Source organism: Amaranthus tricolor, chromosome 10 (genome assembly GCF_026212465.1).
Source record: "Amaranthus tricolor cultivar Red isolate AtriRed21 chromosome 10, ASM2621246v1, whole genome shotgun sequence".
NCBI classification, from domain to species: Eukaryota; Viridiplantae; Streptophyta; class Magnoliopsida; order Caryophyllales; family Amaranthaceae; genus Amaranthus; species Amaranthus tricolor.
The window spans coordinates 14,647,700-14,665,286 of NC_080056.1; the positions used below are offsets into that span (position 1 = coordinate 14,647,700).

Here is a 17,587-nt window from a genome sequence, read left to right on the forward strand (position 1 = left end):
TCAATGGCATGGGAACTTGACCTTCCAACCTTTCCTTTGGCAATTATCTCACCCTTCATGTTGTCACCGAAGGTTACTGTTCCCCCATCAAAGGCTTCAAGTGAGAGAAATTTAGATTTGTCACCCGTCATATGCTTGGAACACCCACTGTCGAGATACCATGAGTTGTTCCCCCTCACTTGAACCTGCAAAGCAAATTAATGGTTAGGTCCAGGAACCCAGTCATCCTTGGGTTCCTTGTCGACAATACTTGAATCACATTTCTTAATCCATATGCGTTCCACATAATTTTTATTTGCTTTGGTATGCTGTTCCCTTTTTATACATTGATGTTTCAGGTGTCCAATTTTACCACAAAAGGAACAGATTTTACTACTAGGGAGATCAACATAGACCTTTTTCTTTTTATCATTCTTAATATAACCTAGACCTTCTTTACTTTTTGTTTTAGCATCTAGAATCCATTTGGGAACTTCATTGATTTTCTCTTTTCCTCTTGAGCTTATTTTATTTTTCAAATATTCATTCTCTATTTCATAGGATTCTAATTTTGATTTCAACTTTTGAAATTCAGTGCTAACCATGTGAGTGGATATATTGTTTACGTCTCTACTTAATCCTAGCAAATTATTTTGATTTATTTCAATATTAAGAAAAATAAATTCCTGCTTCAATTTTTCAATTGTCTCTTTCAAAACAGCATTCTGATCTAGCAAATTAAAAAATCTGCTTTATACATCTATCCTAATTGAATTTAGGTAAGTCACATGATCCTTACTTGAGTTGAGGTCTTTTTCGATTTGGAGACACTTGGTATTCTGTTTATCTAATTTCTCTTGTGTCTCCAAGAGCAACTTAATTAATTTATTCTTACTAAGTTTAGATGGATGCTTAGGGAGTGAGTTATAAGGCATTACCTCTTTTTCTTTGGACGCTTCATCCTTGTTTTGATGAGATGCCATGAGGCATAGGTTTGCTGTTTCCTCTTCTACTGGAGCTTCTGTCTCAGCCTCGCTCTCCGTATCGCCCCACGCTGCAATCATTGCCTTTCTAAAATCGGTTTTGAAGTTTCCCTTCTTATATTGTCTTCCAACGTCTCTTGCTTTTCCCTTGCCCTTCTCCTTTTTCCATTGAGGGCAATCCTTGATGAAGTGATCCGTGCTCCCGCACTTGTGGCATTCAAAATTTGTCTTCAAGTTTGCAGTTCCCTTTTCTTTGTTATTTCTTTGATTACCATATCTGCTGTTCCTGAAGAATTTCTTGAATTTTCTTGCCAACATAGCAGTCTCCTCATCATCCGCTTCTGACTCTTCATGTTCCTTTGCTGCTAAAGCCAGTCCTTTATTTCGGGAACTGTCGGCTGTTCCCAAATGCAATTCTTGAGTCATGAGGGAACCAGCCAACTCTTCCAAATTAAACTTGGTGAAATCTTTTGATTCCTGAATGGCTGTGACCTTAGCTCTCCAACGTTCGTCTTGAGGAAGACTCCTAAGTATTTTCCTGACTTGTTCATCAACGGGAATGATCTTACCAAGAGAGACTAATTCATTCGTGATATTTGTGAATCTAGTGAACATCTCTTGAATGTTCTCCCTAGATTCCATGACGAATCTCTCATATTTGGACATCAGCAGGTCAATCTTGGATCGCTTCACTTCACTAGTACCTTCATGGGTAACTTCTAGCAAGTCCCACATCTGCTTGGCAGTTTTGCATCCCATAATACGATTGTGCTCATTTGGACCAAGCCCACAGTGAAGTAATTTGATAGCAAGAGCGTTCATCTCCATATTTTGAAAATCTTCTTTCTCCTATTCAGTGATTGGTTTTGGAATAGTTTCGTTGTTGGAGTTTATGGTCGTCACCTCAAAATCTCCAATTTCGATAACTCTCCATACTTGATATTTTTCGGCCTTTATGAAGATTTCCATTCTATTTTTCCAGTAGGTATAGAATTTCCCATCAAACATGGGTGGCCTTTGCGTTGAGTACCCTTCTTCCATGCGTTCGTTCATCTTCAACATCTTGCCAGGGAACAGGATACTGCTCTCAGGGTTTCCTGATTAAGAGAGGAACAGGGCTTTGATACCAATTGTAGGAATGCTAATAGATGATCGAATACAACAAGAGGGGGGGGGGGGGTGAATTGTTGTATATTACGTTTAAGATTTTTGCCTCAAATTTTGCGGAATTGTATCTAGTAAAGAGCAAAACTTAAACTTAAAAACGAAAAGAAAAATAATAAAAGGAGACAAAGATTTTACGTGGAAACCCTCTTGGCCTAATAAGAGGGAAAAACCACGACCCCCCCGGGATTTCAAAATTCTCACTATGTTTTAGGCAATTCGTTACAATTACATAAAACAAATATGCTTCACTTGAAGCTTCTCAACTCTAGGCCTACTTCTCTTCTCTTCTTTTCTCTCCTTCTCTTTCTCTTCTCACGCTTCTCTTGAAGCTTCTCTATACCCCTAGACTTTCCTTAAGTCTAGTTACAATAAAAACACTCAATTACCCTTACAAGGCCAATTTCTAAGAAGATTAAAATTAAGTAGTTGCTCAAGAAAAACATAATGAATTAATTGGCATTAAAATAACTTTGAATATTTTTCTTAATTGATCTCCCTTAATTAGACACTCTTTTTGGATATCGGTTTGAGCAAGATTTCCTCCTATTTATAGTGGGAACCGACAGCAGTTACCTCAGACAAAACCTCCCACTATCATCCACGTTCTCAAAATTAAAGGATAGTGGAGTTACAAGAGAATGAATAACCGGCTGTCATTTGCTCAAAGATTAAATCAGTTTCCTTAGGCTAAAAATAGCATAGGAGTTTTGAAAACATGAGATCCTAAAAAATAGGAGATCTTATTTTTAGCCGTCCAAAATTAAAAGGAGACTTATTCAAAATGAAGACTAAGTCTTCTCCTCATTTTAGGCGTATAAAAAAACTTTTTGCCAATTAATAAATTAATTTAATTAAGCAACTAATTTAACTTTTAATCATATTACATTAACTAAAAACAGAAAACATAATTTTCGTAACTTCCAGTCAATGTCTTCTTCAGACCAGTATCGTGGGGAACAACGCATTGTCTCCATCTACAACTTTCGTTAGGACTTTAACTCTGGGAACAGTAAACTGACTTCCAAAGCAATTATCCAACTTCTTGGATATTTGAGACATGTACAACTTCCACGAACCAAGTCATAGGCTTCATCAACGATTAACAAAATCGGATATTTGCCTACAAAACAATCTCTAAAACATGTTTGTTTATTTAGAAGTGAAGTCATCATCAAAACCTAAGAGGCCAACACTAATGATTCTTTGTGCAAGGAATTTTCTGAAATTATGTGCAAAGAGTTTGAAATGAGCATGATGGGAGACTTAACATTCTTTCTTGGACTACAAATAAAGCAAAAGAAAGATGGCATATTCATTTGTCAAAGTAAATATGTTAAAGATTTGTTAAAGAAGTATAATATGGATCAATGTAAGGAACTCAATACGCCTATGAGTGCAACACTAAGTCTTGACCAAGATATAAATGGTAAGAGCGTTGATCAAAAGAGTTATAGAGGTATGATTGGTTCTTTATTGTATTTAACTGCTAGTCATCCAGATATAATGTTTAGTGTTTGCTTATGTGCTCGTTTTCAAGCTAACCCAAAAGAATCTCACTTAACGGCAGTTAAGAGAATCTTTAGATACTTACATGGGACTAAAGACTTTGGTCTATGGTACCCTAGTTGTGGAAATTTTGGTTTGATAGGTTTTTCAGATGCTGATTATGCTGGATACAAGGTTGATAGAAAAAGCACCTCAGGATCGTGTCAATTTTTAGGAAATTCATTGATCTCATGGTATTCTAAAAAGCAAAATTCAGTTGCTTTATCTACAGCTGAAGCTGAATACATTGCTGCCGGTGCATGTTGTTCTCATATTCTATGGATTGCTCAACAACTTAGAGATCTTGGAATTGATCTCAAAGGCATACCAATAAAGTGTGATAATACTAGTGCTATTTGTATTACAAAGAATCCTGTGCAACATTCTCGAACAAAACACATTGAGGTACGTCACCATTTTATAAGGGATCATGTTGAAAAAGGTAACATTTCCTTATCTTTTATACCTACTGAAAATCAATTAGCGGATATATTTACAAAACCTTTAAGTGTTGATCGTTTTGCATATATACGCATGGAACTTGGCATGCTAAATAATGTTGCATGAATTAAGGGGGAGTATTGACAAAAGAAAAATGAAATAAAAATAAAAGGATTGAGACTTTAATTGTTACTTAGTTCTTAGCATGAATTAAGGGGGAGCAATATATGTTTGCATGTATGATTGACAATTTATGTGTGTGTTTATGCATGTGATTAAGAATTGAAAATTAATTTCAATTTCTTAAAAATTATTTGTTACATAAAATGGGATTTATAATTAAATACCTTTAATTAATAAAGGATATTTAGTTATTTTAAAGCAAAATTGTTTGTTTAAAACTAATTTTGGACGTCAACAATACATTAAAATCATGTTCATTATTTTAGTTAAAATCAATTCAATCTCATAATTGCATTTATACTTGTTTATGTCTAAAAGCAAAAATGAACCATTTTGTTCATGATTATTACACAAACCGGTTAAGCTTCTTAACCCTTTGAATTCAATTGAGTTGTCAAATCGTTGTATTGGGAAGTACAAATGCATTGTATTGGACGACTATTAAAGGATAGTACAATACGTTGCCTCCTCATTCACTCACCAAATCTTTTTCTGATTTTCTTTCCCTAACCGTCTCTTTCACTTTCCTCTCCAATCTTTCAAAATCTTTCTCATGGCACCCAAGAAACGTTTGAGTAAATCTTCATCTAAGTATGAGAAGGGCGAATCATCAAGAACACCAATGGCTGAACCAGTTTCCCCGGTTCCTTCGCCATTAAACACATTTGAAGTTCCTAAAATATGGTTTGAGAATCACACTGCCTATGGACGATGGGTTGATGTATTTAGGCAAAAATCTCTGCCTTATATAGATATTCTTGACTATAATTTCTTTCTCTTTGAAGATTTCAAAATTATCTCTGCTTTTATACAATCTGCTCCAGGTATGCTCTTGTGCCCTGGTTCTAAAACTTATCCTTGTTTGGTAAAATTCTTCTATTCAAACTTATCCATGCTTTTTGAAGATGCAGAACAAGTTTTAAGAAGTTTTGTTAAGGGTCAGGAGATTTTAATTTCCAAAACCCTAATGAATGACATTTTAAATTTCTCTCATAAATTGGATGATCAAACTCCAAATCTTTTAGCATTACAAGATGCTAAGGATATGTTCGTCCTTGAATCTTATGCTGATTTTTCTTCTACCAAACAACTAACCCACAACGCTTTGAATCTAAATGGAAAACTGTTGCATTACATCCTTGTTAGAACTGTTTTCTCACGAAACACTTCTTGTGAGTTGGTCACGGATTCTCATCTGATTTTAATGTGGAAAATTTCTACTATGAAAAATGTTGATTTCTCTTCAATAATCTTCTCTACAATGCGTTTTTGTTGCTCACAAACTCGTAATTGTGCTCTTCCTTATGCCAATCTCTTGACATTGATCTTTGATCATTTCAATCTGCTCTCTAACGAAGAGGAAGTGGATTGTTCTGGTCCAATTTCCTTGTCTAGTGAAATCCTCCCACCTCTTTGTATTTTTAAAGTAAATGACAAATATGAGTTATACTCTAATTTGGCTTCTGCTGATAAAGAGGATCTTCAAAAGATCCATGGTAAGCGGCTAACACGTCTTGAACCTCCCAACCAAGTACACACCACTCTATCCCGACTTCAGTCTCTAGACTTGGAGGTTGGTGAAATGAAATCTTCCCTACTTACATTACATGATAAAGTGTCTACTCTAACTTCTATGTTAGACACCTTTATGAAAGAAATGAAGGGCATGGTAGTAGAAGATGTGGTGGTGGAGGAAGAGGTTGCTGATGATGATGCTGCTGTGCCAAAAGAGAATGAGGTTATGGAGGAGGCAGAGGAGCAGAGAGAAGAAAGAGGAGAAGAGAACAAGGATGATGAGGAGCAGACTGATAAGAAGGTTGATGAAGTTGCTGATGATGGTGTTCAAACAATTCCTATTCAAATCATTCCACCTACTGATGATGATCATGCTACTCCTGGAAAACCGGCTCCTTCCAAGAAAAGGAAGAGAAGGTCCAGGAAGTAATCTTTTTATATGTTGATGAACAATATTTTCTTTTTCTGCAAACAAATTTTTGTTTTGATAACAATCCCAACATTTTCAGAATCTCCTTGTTTACTTTTTGATGAAAGTCAAAAAGGGGGAGAGATGTAATATTTTGTTGTTATGTGCATGTTCTGTCTGTCTATTTGCATGTCTATTTGCATGTTTGATATGTATGGCTTTGATTTCATCTTTGCATATAATATATTCTTGAAATCCATTGATACTTGGGAAATATATGCATGTTTGATTTTCTTATTACTGAGTTATGTCAATGATGTGCTCTGGAATATGCTTATGCTTAGGGAGATAGTTGTATATGTTTTGCATTTGCATGTTCTGATTTTTGATTATTTGCATGTTTAGATGATCTGATTATCATATTGCTGGATGATTAGTTATATTAAGTTATATGATGTTCATATTTAAAGATGAGATAAACATGTTAAGAAAATTTGTAAAAATGGAGATATTAAAATCGAAAATTTGTTAAATTCTGATTATTACTCATGATCATAATACTTGATAGTCATAACTATGTTCTGAAAAGTTTTGATGTGATGTTACACTATGGTAATGATTATTATATTTGCATGTAACTTGATTGGATTTCTTGTTTGCGTGCTTAAATGATGATCATGATGGTTAGGAAGTATAGTATTCACTGATTTATACTATTCTATTTTTATATTGTTTTATTTTGAAACTATTTTCAAAATCTTGTTGAACATTTTATTTGATATTAAAGTTTTTTTTTATATATATCTATATTGGCTTAGAAATATGATTTAAGTAAATATGGTTTTGACTTTCATCAAGGGGGATATTGAAGACTCAACTGTTAATTTTCTTTAATGATGATAATTCAAAACGCATATTAGTTAAACAAATAAATTAAGTAATTACATTTAGTTGTTTAAGTTAGTCCAAAATCATATTTGATATATTTGATGTTTGATATATATGTTTAAGTACAAAGACACTAGAATGTGCTTTATTAACTTAAGTTTATCTTAAGATTGTTTTAAGTCTTGAAAGGTCGTTTCAAAGTCTTGAATAAAATAACGTGTTTAATTAAAGTTGATTTCATAATTATATTTGTAATATTTTTACAAGTCAATGATCCTTTATATATATTTGAAATATTTTAATAGGTCAAGGTTCAATAAAATTAGCTTTGATTTTATTTGAAATAAAGTTAAGTATTTTTTGTTACACGTTTTATCGTAAGTGTTGAAATAATTTGTAGTTAAACATGTAAGTTAAATACGTGGTTAAATACATACCTAAATACGTACTAAGGTTAATTTAATAATTGGAGTAGTTAAAGGTACACGTATTTTGCTAAAAATAATGAACGACTATATAGATGATGCGCTAAAAATAGAGTTTACTATTAATAGGATATTATTTGAATTTATTCTAATAATAGATTTTATTTAAACGTTGTTGAATCTGGTTTATACTTATAATTCAATATCTTGTATAAGCACAAGTTCTTTGCATGAAAGCACACCATCCATACTACGAAGAAGAATTAGAAGATCATATCAACATCCTCCAGAAAACATTATAAGTGATCCAAATAAAGGTACGCAAACTCGATCCTCTCTTAAGAATCTATGTGCATTTTCTACTTTTGTTTCTGTTATAGAACCAAAGGATGTTAAAGAAGCATTACAAGAACCAGAGTGGATTATTGCTATGCAAAATGAGTTAAATGAATTCGAAAGGAACAAAGTTTGGGATCTAGTTGAAAGACCTCAAGATCGTACTATCATTGGAACTAAATGAGTCTTTCGTAATAAACTTAATGAGGATGGAGATATTGTAAGAAATAAAGCAAGGCTGGTGGCTCAAGGCTATAATCAAGAAGAAGGTATAGATTATGATGAGACTTTCGCACCAGTTGCAAGGTTAGAATCTATCCGTATTATGCTTGCTTTTGCTTCTTACATGAACATTAAACTATATCAAATGGATGTTAAATGTGCATTCTTAAATGGATATTTGCAAGAGGAAGTATATGTAAAACAACCTCCAGGATTTGAAAATTCTGATCTACCTAATCATGTATTCAAACTAAATAAAGCGTTATATGGCTTAAAACAAGCTCCAAGAGCTTGGTATGACAGATTTAGCTCACATCTACTTGAAAATGAATTTCAACGAGGTAAAATTGATAAAACTCTTTTCATTAAAACTAAAGGAGAAGATATTCTAATTGTTCAAGTATATGTTGATGATATATTGTTTGGAGCTACTAATTGTAGGAATGCTAATAGATGATCGAATACAACAAGAGGGGGGGGGGGGGGGTGAATTGTTGTATATTACGTTTAAGATTTTTGCCTCAAATTTTACGGAATTGTATCTAGTAAAGAGCAAAACTTAAACTTAAAAACGAAAAGAAAAATAATAAAAGGAGACAAAGATTTTACGTGGAAACCCTCTTGGCCTAATAAGAGGGAAAAACCACGACCCCCCGGGATTTCAAAATTCTCACTATGTTTTAGGCAATTCGTTACAATTACATAAAACAAATATGCTTCACTTGAAGCTTCTCAACTCTAGGCCTACTTCTCTTATCTTCTTTTCTCTCCTTCTCTTTCTCTTCTCACGCTTCTCTTGAAGCTTCTCTATACCCCTAGACTTCCCTTAAGTCTAGTTACAACAAAAACACTCAATTACCCTTAATAGGCCTATTTCTAAGAAGATTAAAATTAAGTAGTTGCTCAAGAAAAATATAATGAATTAATTGGCATTAAAATAACTTTGAATATTTTTCTTAATTGATCTCCCTTAATTGGACACTCTTTTTGGATATCGGTTTGAGCAAGATTTCCTCCTATTTATAGTGGGAACAGACAGCAGTTACCTCAGACAAAACCTCCCACTATCATCCACGTTCTCAAAATTAAAGGATAGTGGAGTTACAAGAGAATGAATAACCGGCTGTCATTTGCTCAAAGATTAAATCAGTTTCCTTAGGCTAAAAATAGCATAGGAGTTTTGAAAACATGAGCTCCTAAAAAATAGAAGATCTTATTTTTAGCCGTCCAAAATTAAAAGGAGACTTATTCAAAATGAAGACTAAGTCTTCTCCTCATTTTAGGCGTATAAAAAAACTTTTTGCCAATTAATAAATTAATTTAATTAAGCAACTAATTTAACTTTTAATCATATTACATTAACTAAAAACAGAAAACATAATTTTCGTAACTTCCAGTCAATGTCTTCTTCAGACCTGTATCGTGGGGAACATCGCATTGTCTCCATCTACAACTTTCGTTAGGACTTTAACTCTGGGAACAGTAAACTGACTTCCAAAGCAATTATCCAACTTCTTGGATATTTGAGACATGTACAACTTCCACGAACCAAGTCATAGGCTTCATCAACAATTAACAAAATCGAATATTTGCCTACAAAACAATCTCTAAAACATGTTTGTTTATTTAGAAGTGAAGTCATCATCAAAACCTAAGAGGCCAACAAATTCCCCCTTTTTGATGAAGACAAACTTTATAAACAAACTTAAGTAAAATAGAGTAAAGCAAAATTCTTAGAGTATACTACAGATTAAAGTAACTCCAAATAACTTAGTAAATTAACTAGTTACAATATAATTTACCAAGCATTCATAATAGAACAAATTACTCCATACAAAAACATAACATCAAAAATATGTTTTTAAATAATTTCTAAAAATAATTAAACTAACACAAAAATAGTTTAAACTAACACAAATTACCAATTAATATGACAATACGACAAATTTAGAACAATAATTAACATCACAGATCAACATCACAGTATGCAATAATCAAAGAGCATTTATGAAGAAATCAAGATATGGAGACTGTGTAATCACAACTTCTCTTAAGTTTGTGCATCTTTTCCCCCTTTTGTCATCAATCAAAAAGAATTGGGGAGACATCAAACCTCAGCACAAACCATATAGATTTGTCAGTGATGAAATCAAGTAGCAACAAATGAAAGTAAATGCCATGAAAAGCAATTCAAATCTGCATAGGGTTAATCATCAGAGACCATGATCATAAAACTAGCAAAAGTTCAACAACAAGATACAATTTTGTACCCCAGATGGTACAAAAACAGAAAAAGAAATTGTTTGATAAGTTTCACAGCCAACAAATTTTTAAATTTTAGGGGAGAGGGATTAAGGGGCGGTCTCTTCTTCATCAATGTACTCAGAATCTACTTCCACTGTGTCCAGCTTGGCACCAAGACGTTGTTCCATCTGGTTTAGCTGATCAACAATTGAAGCTAGAGAGACACGAGTTTCATCCTGAAAAGCAATGAATTGACATTATAGATCAATAAGCTTGGAGAGAATGAGATGTGAGGAAGCTGCAGGAACAGAGTCAAAGTTAGTACAACCAATATTGGGTGAAGTGTGTGATTGTGGTGGTGTTGTGAACTGGATAGGTGATGGCGGTGGTGATGGAATTTGATGTGGTGGTGAAGTGGCTGGCTTAGGAGAGGAAGGTTCATTAGGTGTTGGCTCAGGTATGGTGTCAGATGTGATGTCATCAACCACAGTAGTATTGCGTTTCGAGGCCAACCTCCTACTCTTCCTTTGTATTGACTTAGCCTTTTTCCTCATAGCCAACACAATCTCTTCATCACTAGAATCACTGCAGAGATTGTGAAGGACATTATCATCCAAGGCTTCCTTTTGCTCTTCTTTTTCCCCTTGACTTTCAACTCTGTCATGTTCCCCTTTTTCAGATGTTTCAATGTTTTCAGAGGGGACAGGGTCTTGTTCCTTTTCTTCCTTATTCTCCTTATCCTCCTTTTCTTTTTCAACTTCTTCAACCTCCTCTTCAACCCCTTCTTCAACATCTTCTTCTTCTTCAGATCCAACTGCTACATCCTCCTCATGCATCAATATTCCCTCATCATTTAATTTTAAATGCAAATTTTTTAAACAATTCGTACCAATTTTCATATTAGGACCCATTGGGAACTCCAACCCTTCCAATGGGACCTCAAATTTTCTAAAAATCCAGGTTAGCAACCCTCCATAACCAATGAAACTTTTCTTTTCAATGCAATCTGATAAATACGAGATCATCAATGAAGGAAAATTTATTTTAATGTGTTTTTCCATGCAGTAAATTAGAGTGGCGTCACGCAAACTCACTTGACTACGTTTTGAGTTTCGTGGTAAAATGAATCTGCGCGCAACATTGTACAATAATTTATGCATAGGTGACAAAACATTGTGACTGATCTTCCCCTTCTTTTGATCAACTCCTAAAAATTTTAGAATTGTTCTTTCATTGATGCCAGAAAACGCAATCTTTGACCCAATATAATATGTATCAAAACCAGCATTGGGAACATTGAACCATTCCCCCAATAGAGCACTGTTAAATTCAATCTTAACGGTTTTAACAACACTAGAACACATGCCATCATCATTAGAGAAATTTAAAATAAATTCTCTCATTAGGTTTGGAAAAATGGAATTGCAACTGAAATTTGACATCAATAACTCCCATTCTTGATATTTTAAAATATCATGCAATTGAGGAAAGTGAATAGAATCATACCAATATTTATCCAACCCGAACCCTACTGTCATCTCCTTTGAAACTTCTTCAGCACTGTTTGGATCTACATTCTTTGAACGCTTAACTACTCTGGAAGATGAACCACCTCTTGGTGATGAAATCTTTCTTTTGATACTAGTGGGTTCAGAGGAGTGTTTTGGTGATTCTTGTGAGGTTTCAGTTGGTGAGGGTGGTGCAGCACGTAGTAATGGTGGAGGAAGAACTACTCTTAATGGTTTTGGTTGATTAGGTGCACGGGATTTGGTATTTTTCTTGCCGGATTTAGAGGGTTTTGGGGATTTCAATTTTGAATTTTTGAAGATGTTTGAGAGAAGAGAAAAGGATGGTTTCTTGAGTGAGAGGTTGATGGAAGGGTAGTGTGTTATGACGTAAAGCAAGAGTTTTAAAGGAGTGAAATGACGGTTGCTTCTATTGAAGTGACGGTTGCTCCTTCAAGTCCCCATCTCATTATTGCCCTTTGCATTACTTGAGTGAAGAAAACCGTTTTCCCCCTTTTTTTTCTTTTTTTTATAAAAATTTTGTTGGCTGTTTTTAAAGAAAAATAATGAAAACAAAATAAGATAGTATTGAGATGAATTGTAATATTGTGAGATTTTATGTGAAGAGAATAATGAACAACTGCTTTGGCCTGATCAAATTAACACATGCAAACGTGAAAGCATTCATAGTACAAACTTTATTAAGTGTTTACCTGATCCATTCAATAATTGATTTTCAATCAAGATATTGAGGTTGATTTCTGACCTTTTCATTCTCATGATGCTTCAATGGGAAATATATGCAACTAACTTTAGTGGAGCTTGATCATACCAAGTTCCAATCTCATCTTTTCATATTGTTCCCTTGGAAGTGGTTTGGTCAGAATATCTGCAACTTGTTCATTAGTGTTAACATGCTTTACAACAATATTTTTATTTTCAACATTATCTTTGAGAAAATGTTGCCTAATATGGATATGTTTTACTCGTGAGTGATGCACTGGATCTTTAGATATACATATGGCACTAGTATTATCACAATAAATAGGAACACATTTAATTTTAATACCAAAATCTCTTAGCTGCTGTTTTATCCAAAGTATTTGGGAACAGCAAACTGCTGCTGCTACGTACTCAGCTTCTGCAGTTGATAATGCAACAGTGTTTTGCTTCTTGGAACTCCAGGAAACTAAACATGAGCCAAGAAATTGTACCATACCTGATGTACTTTTTCTATTAACTAGATCACCTGCATAATCTGCATCACTAAAACCTTTCAAATCATAGACATCACTTTTAGGATAAAATAGGGACAAGTCGTCTGTTCCCTTTAAATATCTCAGAATCCTTTTTACTGCAGTGAGGTGTGATTCTTTTGGATTTGATTGAAATCTAGCACATAAACCAACACTAAAAGCAATATCAGGTCTACTAGCGGTTAGATATAATAAAGAGCCTATCATGCCTCTATACATGTTTTGATCTATATTAGTTCCATTTTGGTCTTCTCTAATCTAACATTTGTAGCCATGGGTGTATGGTTAGTTTTAGCATTGTTTAGTCCATATTTCTTAAGAAGTTCTTTTATGTATTTTTGTTGATGAATAAAAATACCATTTTCAGTTTGTTTAATTTGCAAACCAAGAAAGAAATTTAATTCCCCAATCATGCTCATTTCAAATTCTGTACCCATGAGGTTAGCAAATTCTTTACATAATAAATCATTTGTAGCACCAAAGATAATGTCATCAACATAGATTTGAACAACTAAAATATCATGACTTTTGTTCTTAAAGAATAAGGTCTTATCAATTTTTCCTCTTACAAAATTATTATTAATCAAAAATTTAGATAATCTTTCAGACCATTGTCTAGGGGCTTGTTTCAAGCCATAAAGAGCTTTATCAAGCTTGTAGACATGATCGAGACAAGAGGAATTCTCAAAACCAGGAGGTTGTTCAACAAATACTTCTTCATCAAGAAATCCATTTAAGAAATCACATTTCACATCCATTTGATATAACTTAAAGTTCATAAAAGCAGCAAAAGAGATTAAGATTCTAATAGCCTCTAACCTTGCTACTGGAGCAAATGTCTCAGTGTAATCAATACCTTCTTGTTGATTGTACCCTTTGACCACGAGTCTTGCTTTGTTTCTCACAATTACTCCATACTCATCTAGCTTGTTCCGAAATACCCATTTCAAACCAATTACCTTTTTGCCTTTTGGTTTGGGTTCTAAGTGTCATACTTTATTTCTTTCAAATTCATTTAATTCATCTTGCATGGCTACTATCCACTCGGAATCCTTTAGAGCTTCTTCGTGATTTTTGGGTTCAAGTGATGATAGGAACGCAAAGTGTGCACAAAAGTTTCTTAGTTGGGATCTGGTTTGTGTTCCCTTATTCATATCACTTATAATCAGATCAAGAGGATCATAACTTTGGTATTTCCAAGGTTTAGGCACAAATTCTCTGGAGGGAACAGTAGCATGTTCCTGTTCAACATTTTGATTGACAGGTTGTTTAGCTGCTGGATCACTTTGGTCTTCTGCGGAAACAGCTGGATTGGGAACAGTGTGCTGGTCCGATTGTGTTGGCTGTTCCTGAACTTGGTCATTTTGTTCAGCATCTTCTTGTATTACCTGTTCACCTGCTGTTCCTTGCTCTAACACTTTCATTTCTTCATCATCGTTTTCTAGATGAGCAAGACCAATTTTAACATCATTGACATCCTGTTCACTTGTTGAAAAGTTAGTTTCATCAAAAATAATATGAACTGATTCTTCTACACACATTGTCCTTTTGTTGTAAACTGTGTAAGCTTTACTTTGTGATGAATAACCAAGAAATACCGCTTCATCACTTCTTTCATCAAATTTGCCTATATTTCGTTTTCCATTTACATGTACAAAACATTTGCATCCAAATATACGAAAGTAGGAAATATTTGGTTTAACACCTTTGAGTAATTCATAGGGTGTCTTGGAAGTGATTGGTCTTATTAATACACGATTCAAGATATAACATGCAGTATTAACGGCTTCTGCCCAAAAATTTCTAGGTAGACCACTAGCAATCAACATGGTCCTCGCCATTTCTTCTAAGGTCCTATTTTTCCTCTCTACTACTCCATTTTGTTGTGGTGTTCTAGGAGCGGAAAAATTGTGATTTATACCATGTTCATTGCAATAATTCATAAAGTTTGAATTTTCAAATTCTTTGCCATGATCTGATCTTATGTGAACAATTAGATTATTGGTAGATTTTTGAATTTTATTAGCAAAAGAAACAAACTCATCAAAAGCTTCATCTTTGCTTACCAAGAATAAGGTCCAAGTGAATCTACTATAATCATCAACTACAACAAACACATACCTTTTTCCACTACGGCTTTGTGTTCTCATAGGTCCACATAAATCCATATGAATTAGTTCTAATGGTCTAGTGGTAGTCACCAAATTCTTTGATTTAAAAGATGACCTCACTTGTTTTCCTTTGGCACAAGGATCGCAAACTTCTTCCTTAAGAAATTTTATAGCTGGTAGTCCTCTAACTAGGTCTTTTGATCTTAATGTATTTATTAATGAATGACTAGCATGACCTAGACGCTTATGCCAAAGTAGTGGGTCTTCTTCTATGACACTTAAACACGTTAAACTAGTTTTGGGAACAGTGTCCAGGTGCACTACATAAGTGTTCCCTTTTCTGATTCCCTCAAGCACCGGGTCTCCTGTGTTGTTCCTAGAAATTATGCATCGTTCAGAAGTAAACTTAACAGAGTTACCTTTGTCACAAAATTGAGAAATACTTAGCAAATTGTGTTTTAAATTATCGACTAAAAATACGTTATCAATGGCATGGGAACTTGACCTTCCAACCTTTCCTTTGGCAATTATCTCACCCTTCATGTTGTCACCGAAGGTTACTGTTCCCCCATCAAAGGCTTCAAGTGAGAGAAATTTAGATTTGTCACCCGTCATATGCTTGGAACACCCACTGTCGAGATACCATGAGTTGTTCCCCCTCACTTGAACCTGCAAAGCAAATTAATGGTTAGGTCCAGGAACCCAGTCATCCTTGGGTTCCTTGTCGACAATACTTGAATCACATTTCTTAATCCATATGCGTTCCACATAATTTTTATTTGCTTTGGTATGCTGTTCCCTTTTTATACATTGATGTTTCAGGTGTCCAATTTTACCACAAAAGGAACAGATTTTACTACTAGGGAGATCAACATAGACCTTTTTCTTTTTATCATTCTTAATATAACCTAGACCTTCTTTACTTTTTGTTTTAGCATCTAGAATCCATTTGGGAACTTCATTGATTTTCTCTTTTCCTCTTGAGCTTATTTTATTTTTCAAATATTCATTCTCTATTTCATAGGATTCTAATTTTGATTTCAACTTTTGAAATTCAGTGCTAACCATGTGAGTGGATATATTGTTTACGTCTCTACTTAATCCTAGCAAATTATTTTGATTTATTTCAATATTAAGAAAAATAAATTCCTGCTTCAATTTTTCAATTGTCTCTTTCAAAACAGCATTCTGATCTAGCAAATTAAAAAATCTGCTTTATACATCTATCCTAATTGAATTTAGGTAAGTCACATGATCCTTACTTGAGTTGAGGTCTTTTTCGATTTGGAGACACTTGGTATTCTGTTTATCTAATTTCTCTTGTGTCTCCAAGAGCAACTTAATTAATTTATTCTTACTAAGTTTAGATGGATGCTTAGGGAGTGAGTTATAAGGCATTACCTCTTTTTCTTTGGACGCTTCATCCTTGTTTTGATGAGATGCCATGAGGCATAGGTTTGCTGTTTCCTCTTCTACTGGAGCTTCTGTCTCAGCCTCGCTCTCCGTATCGCCCCACGCTGCAATCATTGCCTTTCTAAAATCGGTTTTGAAGTTTCCCTTCTTATATTGTCTTCCAACGTCTCTTGCTTTTCCCTTGCCCTTCTCCTTTTTCCATTGAGGGCAATCCTTGATGAAGTGATCCGTGCTCCCGCACTTGTGGCATTCAAAATTTGTCTTCAAGTTTGCAGTTCCCTTTTCTTTGTTATTTCTTTGATTACCATATCTGCTGTTCCTGAAGAATTTCTTGAATTTTCTTGCCAACATAGCAGTCTCCTCATCATCCGCTTCTGACTCTTCATGTTCCTTTGCTGCTAAAGCCAGTCCTTTATTTCGGGAACTGTCGGCTGTTCCCAAATGCAATTCTTGAGTCATGAGGGAACCAGCCAACTCTTCCAAATTAAACTTGGTGAAATCTTTTGATTCCTGAATGGCTGTGACCTTAGCTCTCCAACGTTCGTCTTGAGGAAGACTCCTAAGTATTTTCCTGACTTGTTCATCAACGGGAATGATCTTACCAAGAGAGACTAATTCATTCGTGATATTTGTGAATCTAGTGAACATCTCTTGAATGTTCTCCCTAGATTCCATGACGAATCTCTCATATTTGGACATCAGCAGGTCAATCTTGGATCGCTTCACTTCACTAGTACCTTCATGGGTAACTTCTAGCAAGTCCCACATCTGCTTGGCAGTTTTGCATCCCATAATACGATTGTGCTCATTTGGACCAAGCCCACAGTGAAGTAATTTGATAGCAAGAGCGTTCATCTCCATATTTTGAAAATTTTCTTTCTCCTATTCAGTGATTGGTTTTGGAATAGTTTCGTTGTTGGAGTTTATGGTCGTCACCTCAAAATCTCCAATTTCGATAACTCTCC

General features: G+C 34.4%; 1 protein-coding gene across 1 annotated transcript; it reads left to right on the forward strand.

Annotated features, from left to right (window-relative positions):
- Positions 1 to 3,587: 3,587 nt before the first annotated feature.
- LOC130824878 (secreted RxLR effector protein 161-like) lies at positions 3,588 to 4,220 on the forward strand (the record flags this gene model as incomplete). The annotated part of the gene is made up of 1 exon (XM_057689897.1): positions 3,588 to 4,220. A coding segment is annotated over exon 1 (633 nt), but the record flags the coding sequence as incomplete, so codon positions are not given.
- Positions 4,221 to 17,587: the final 13,367 nt, after the last annotated feature.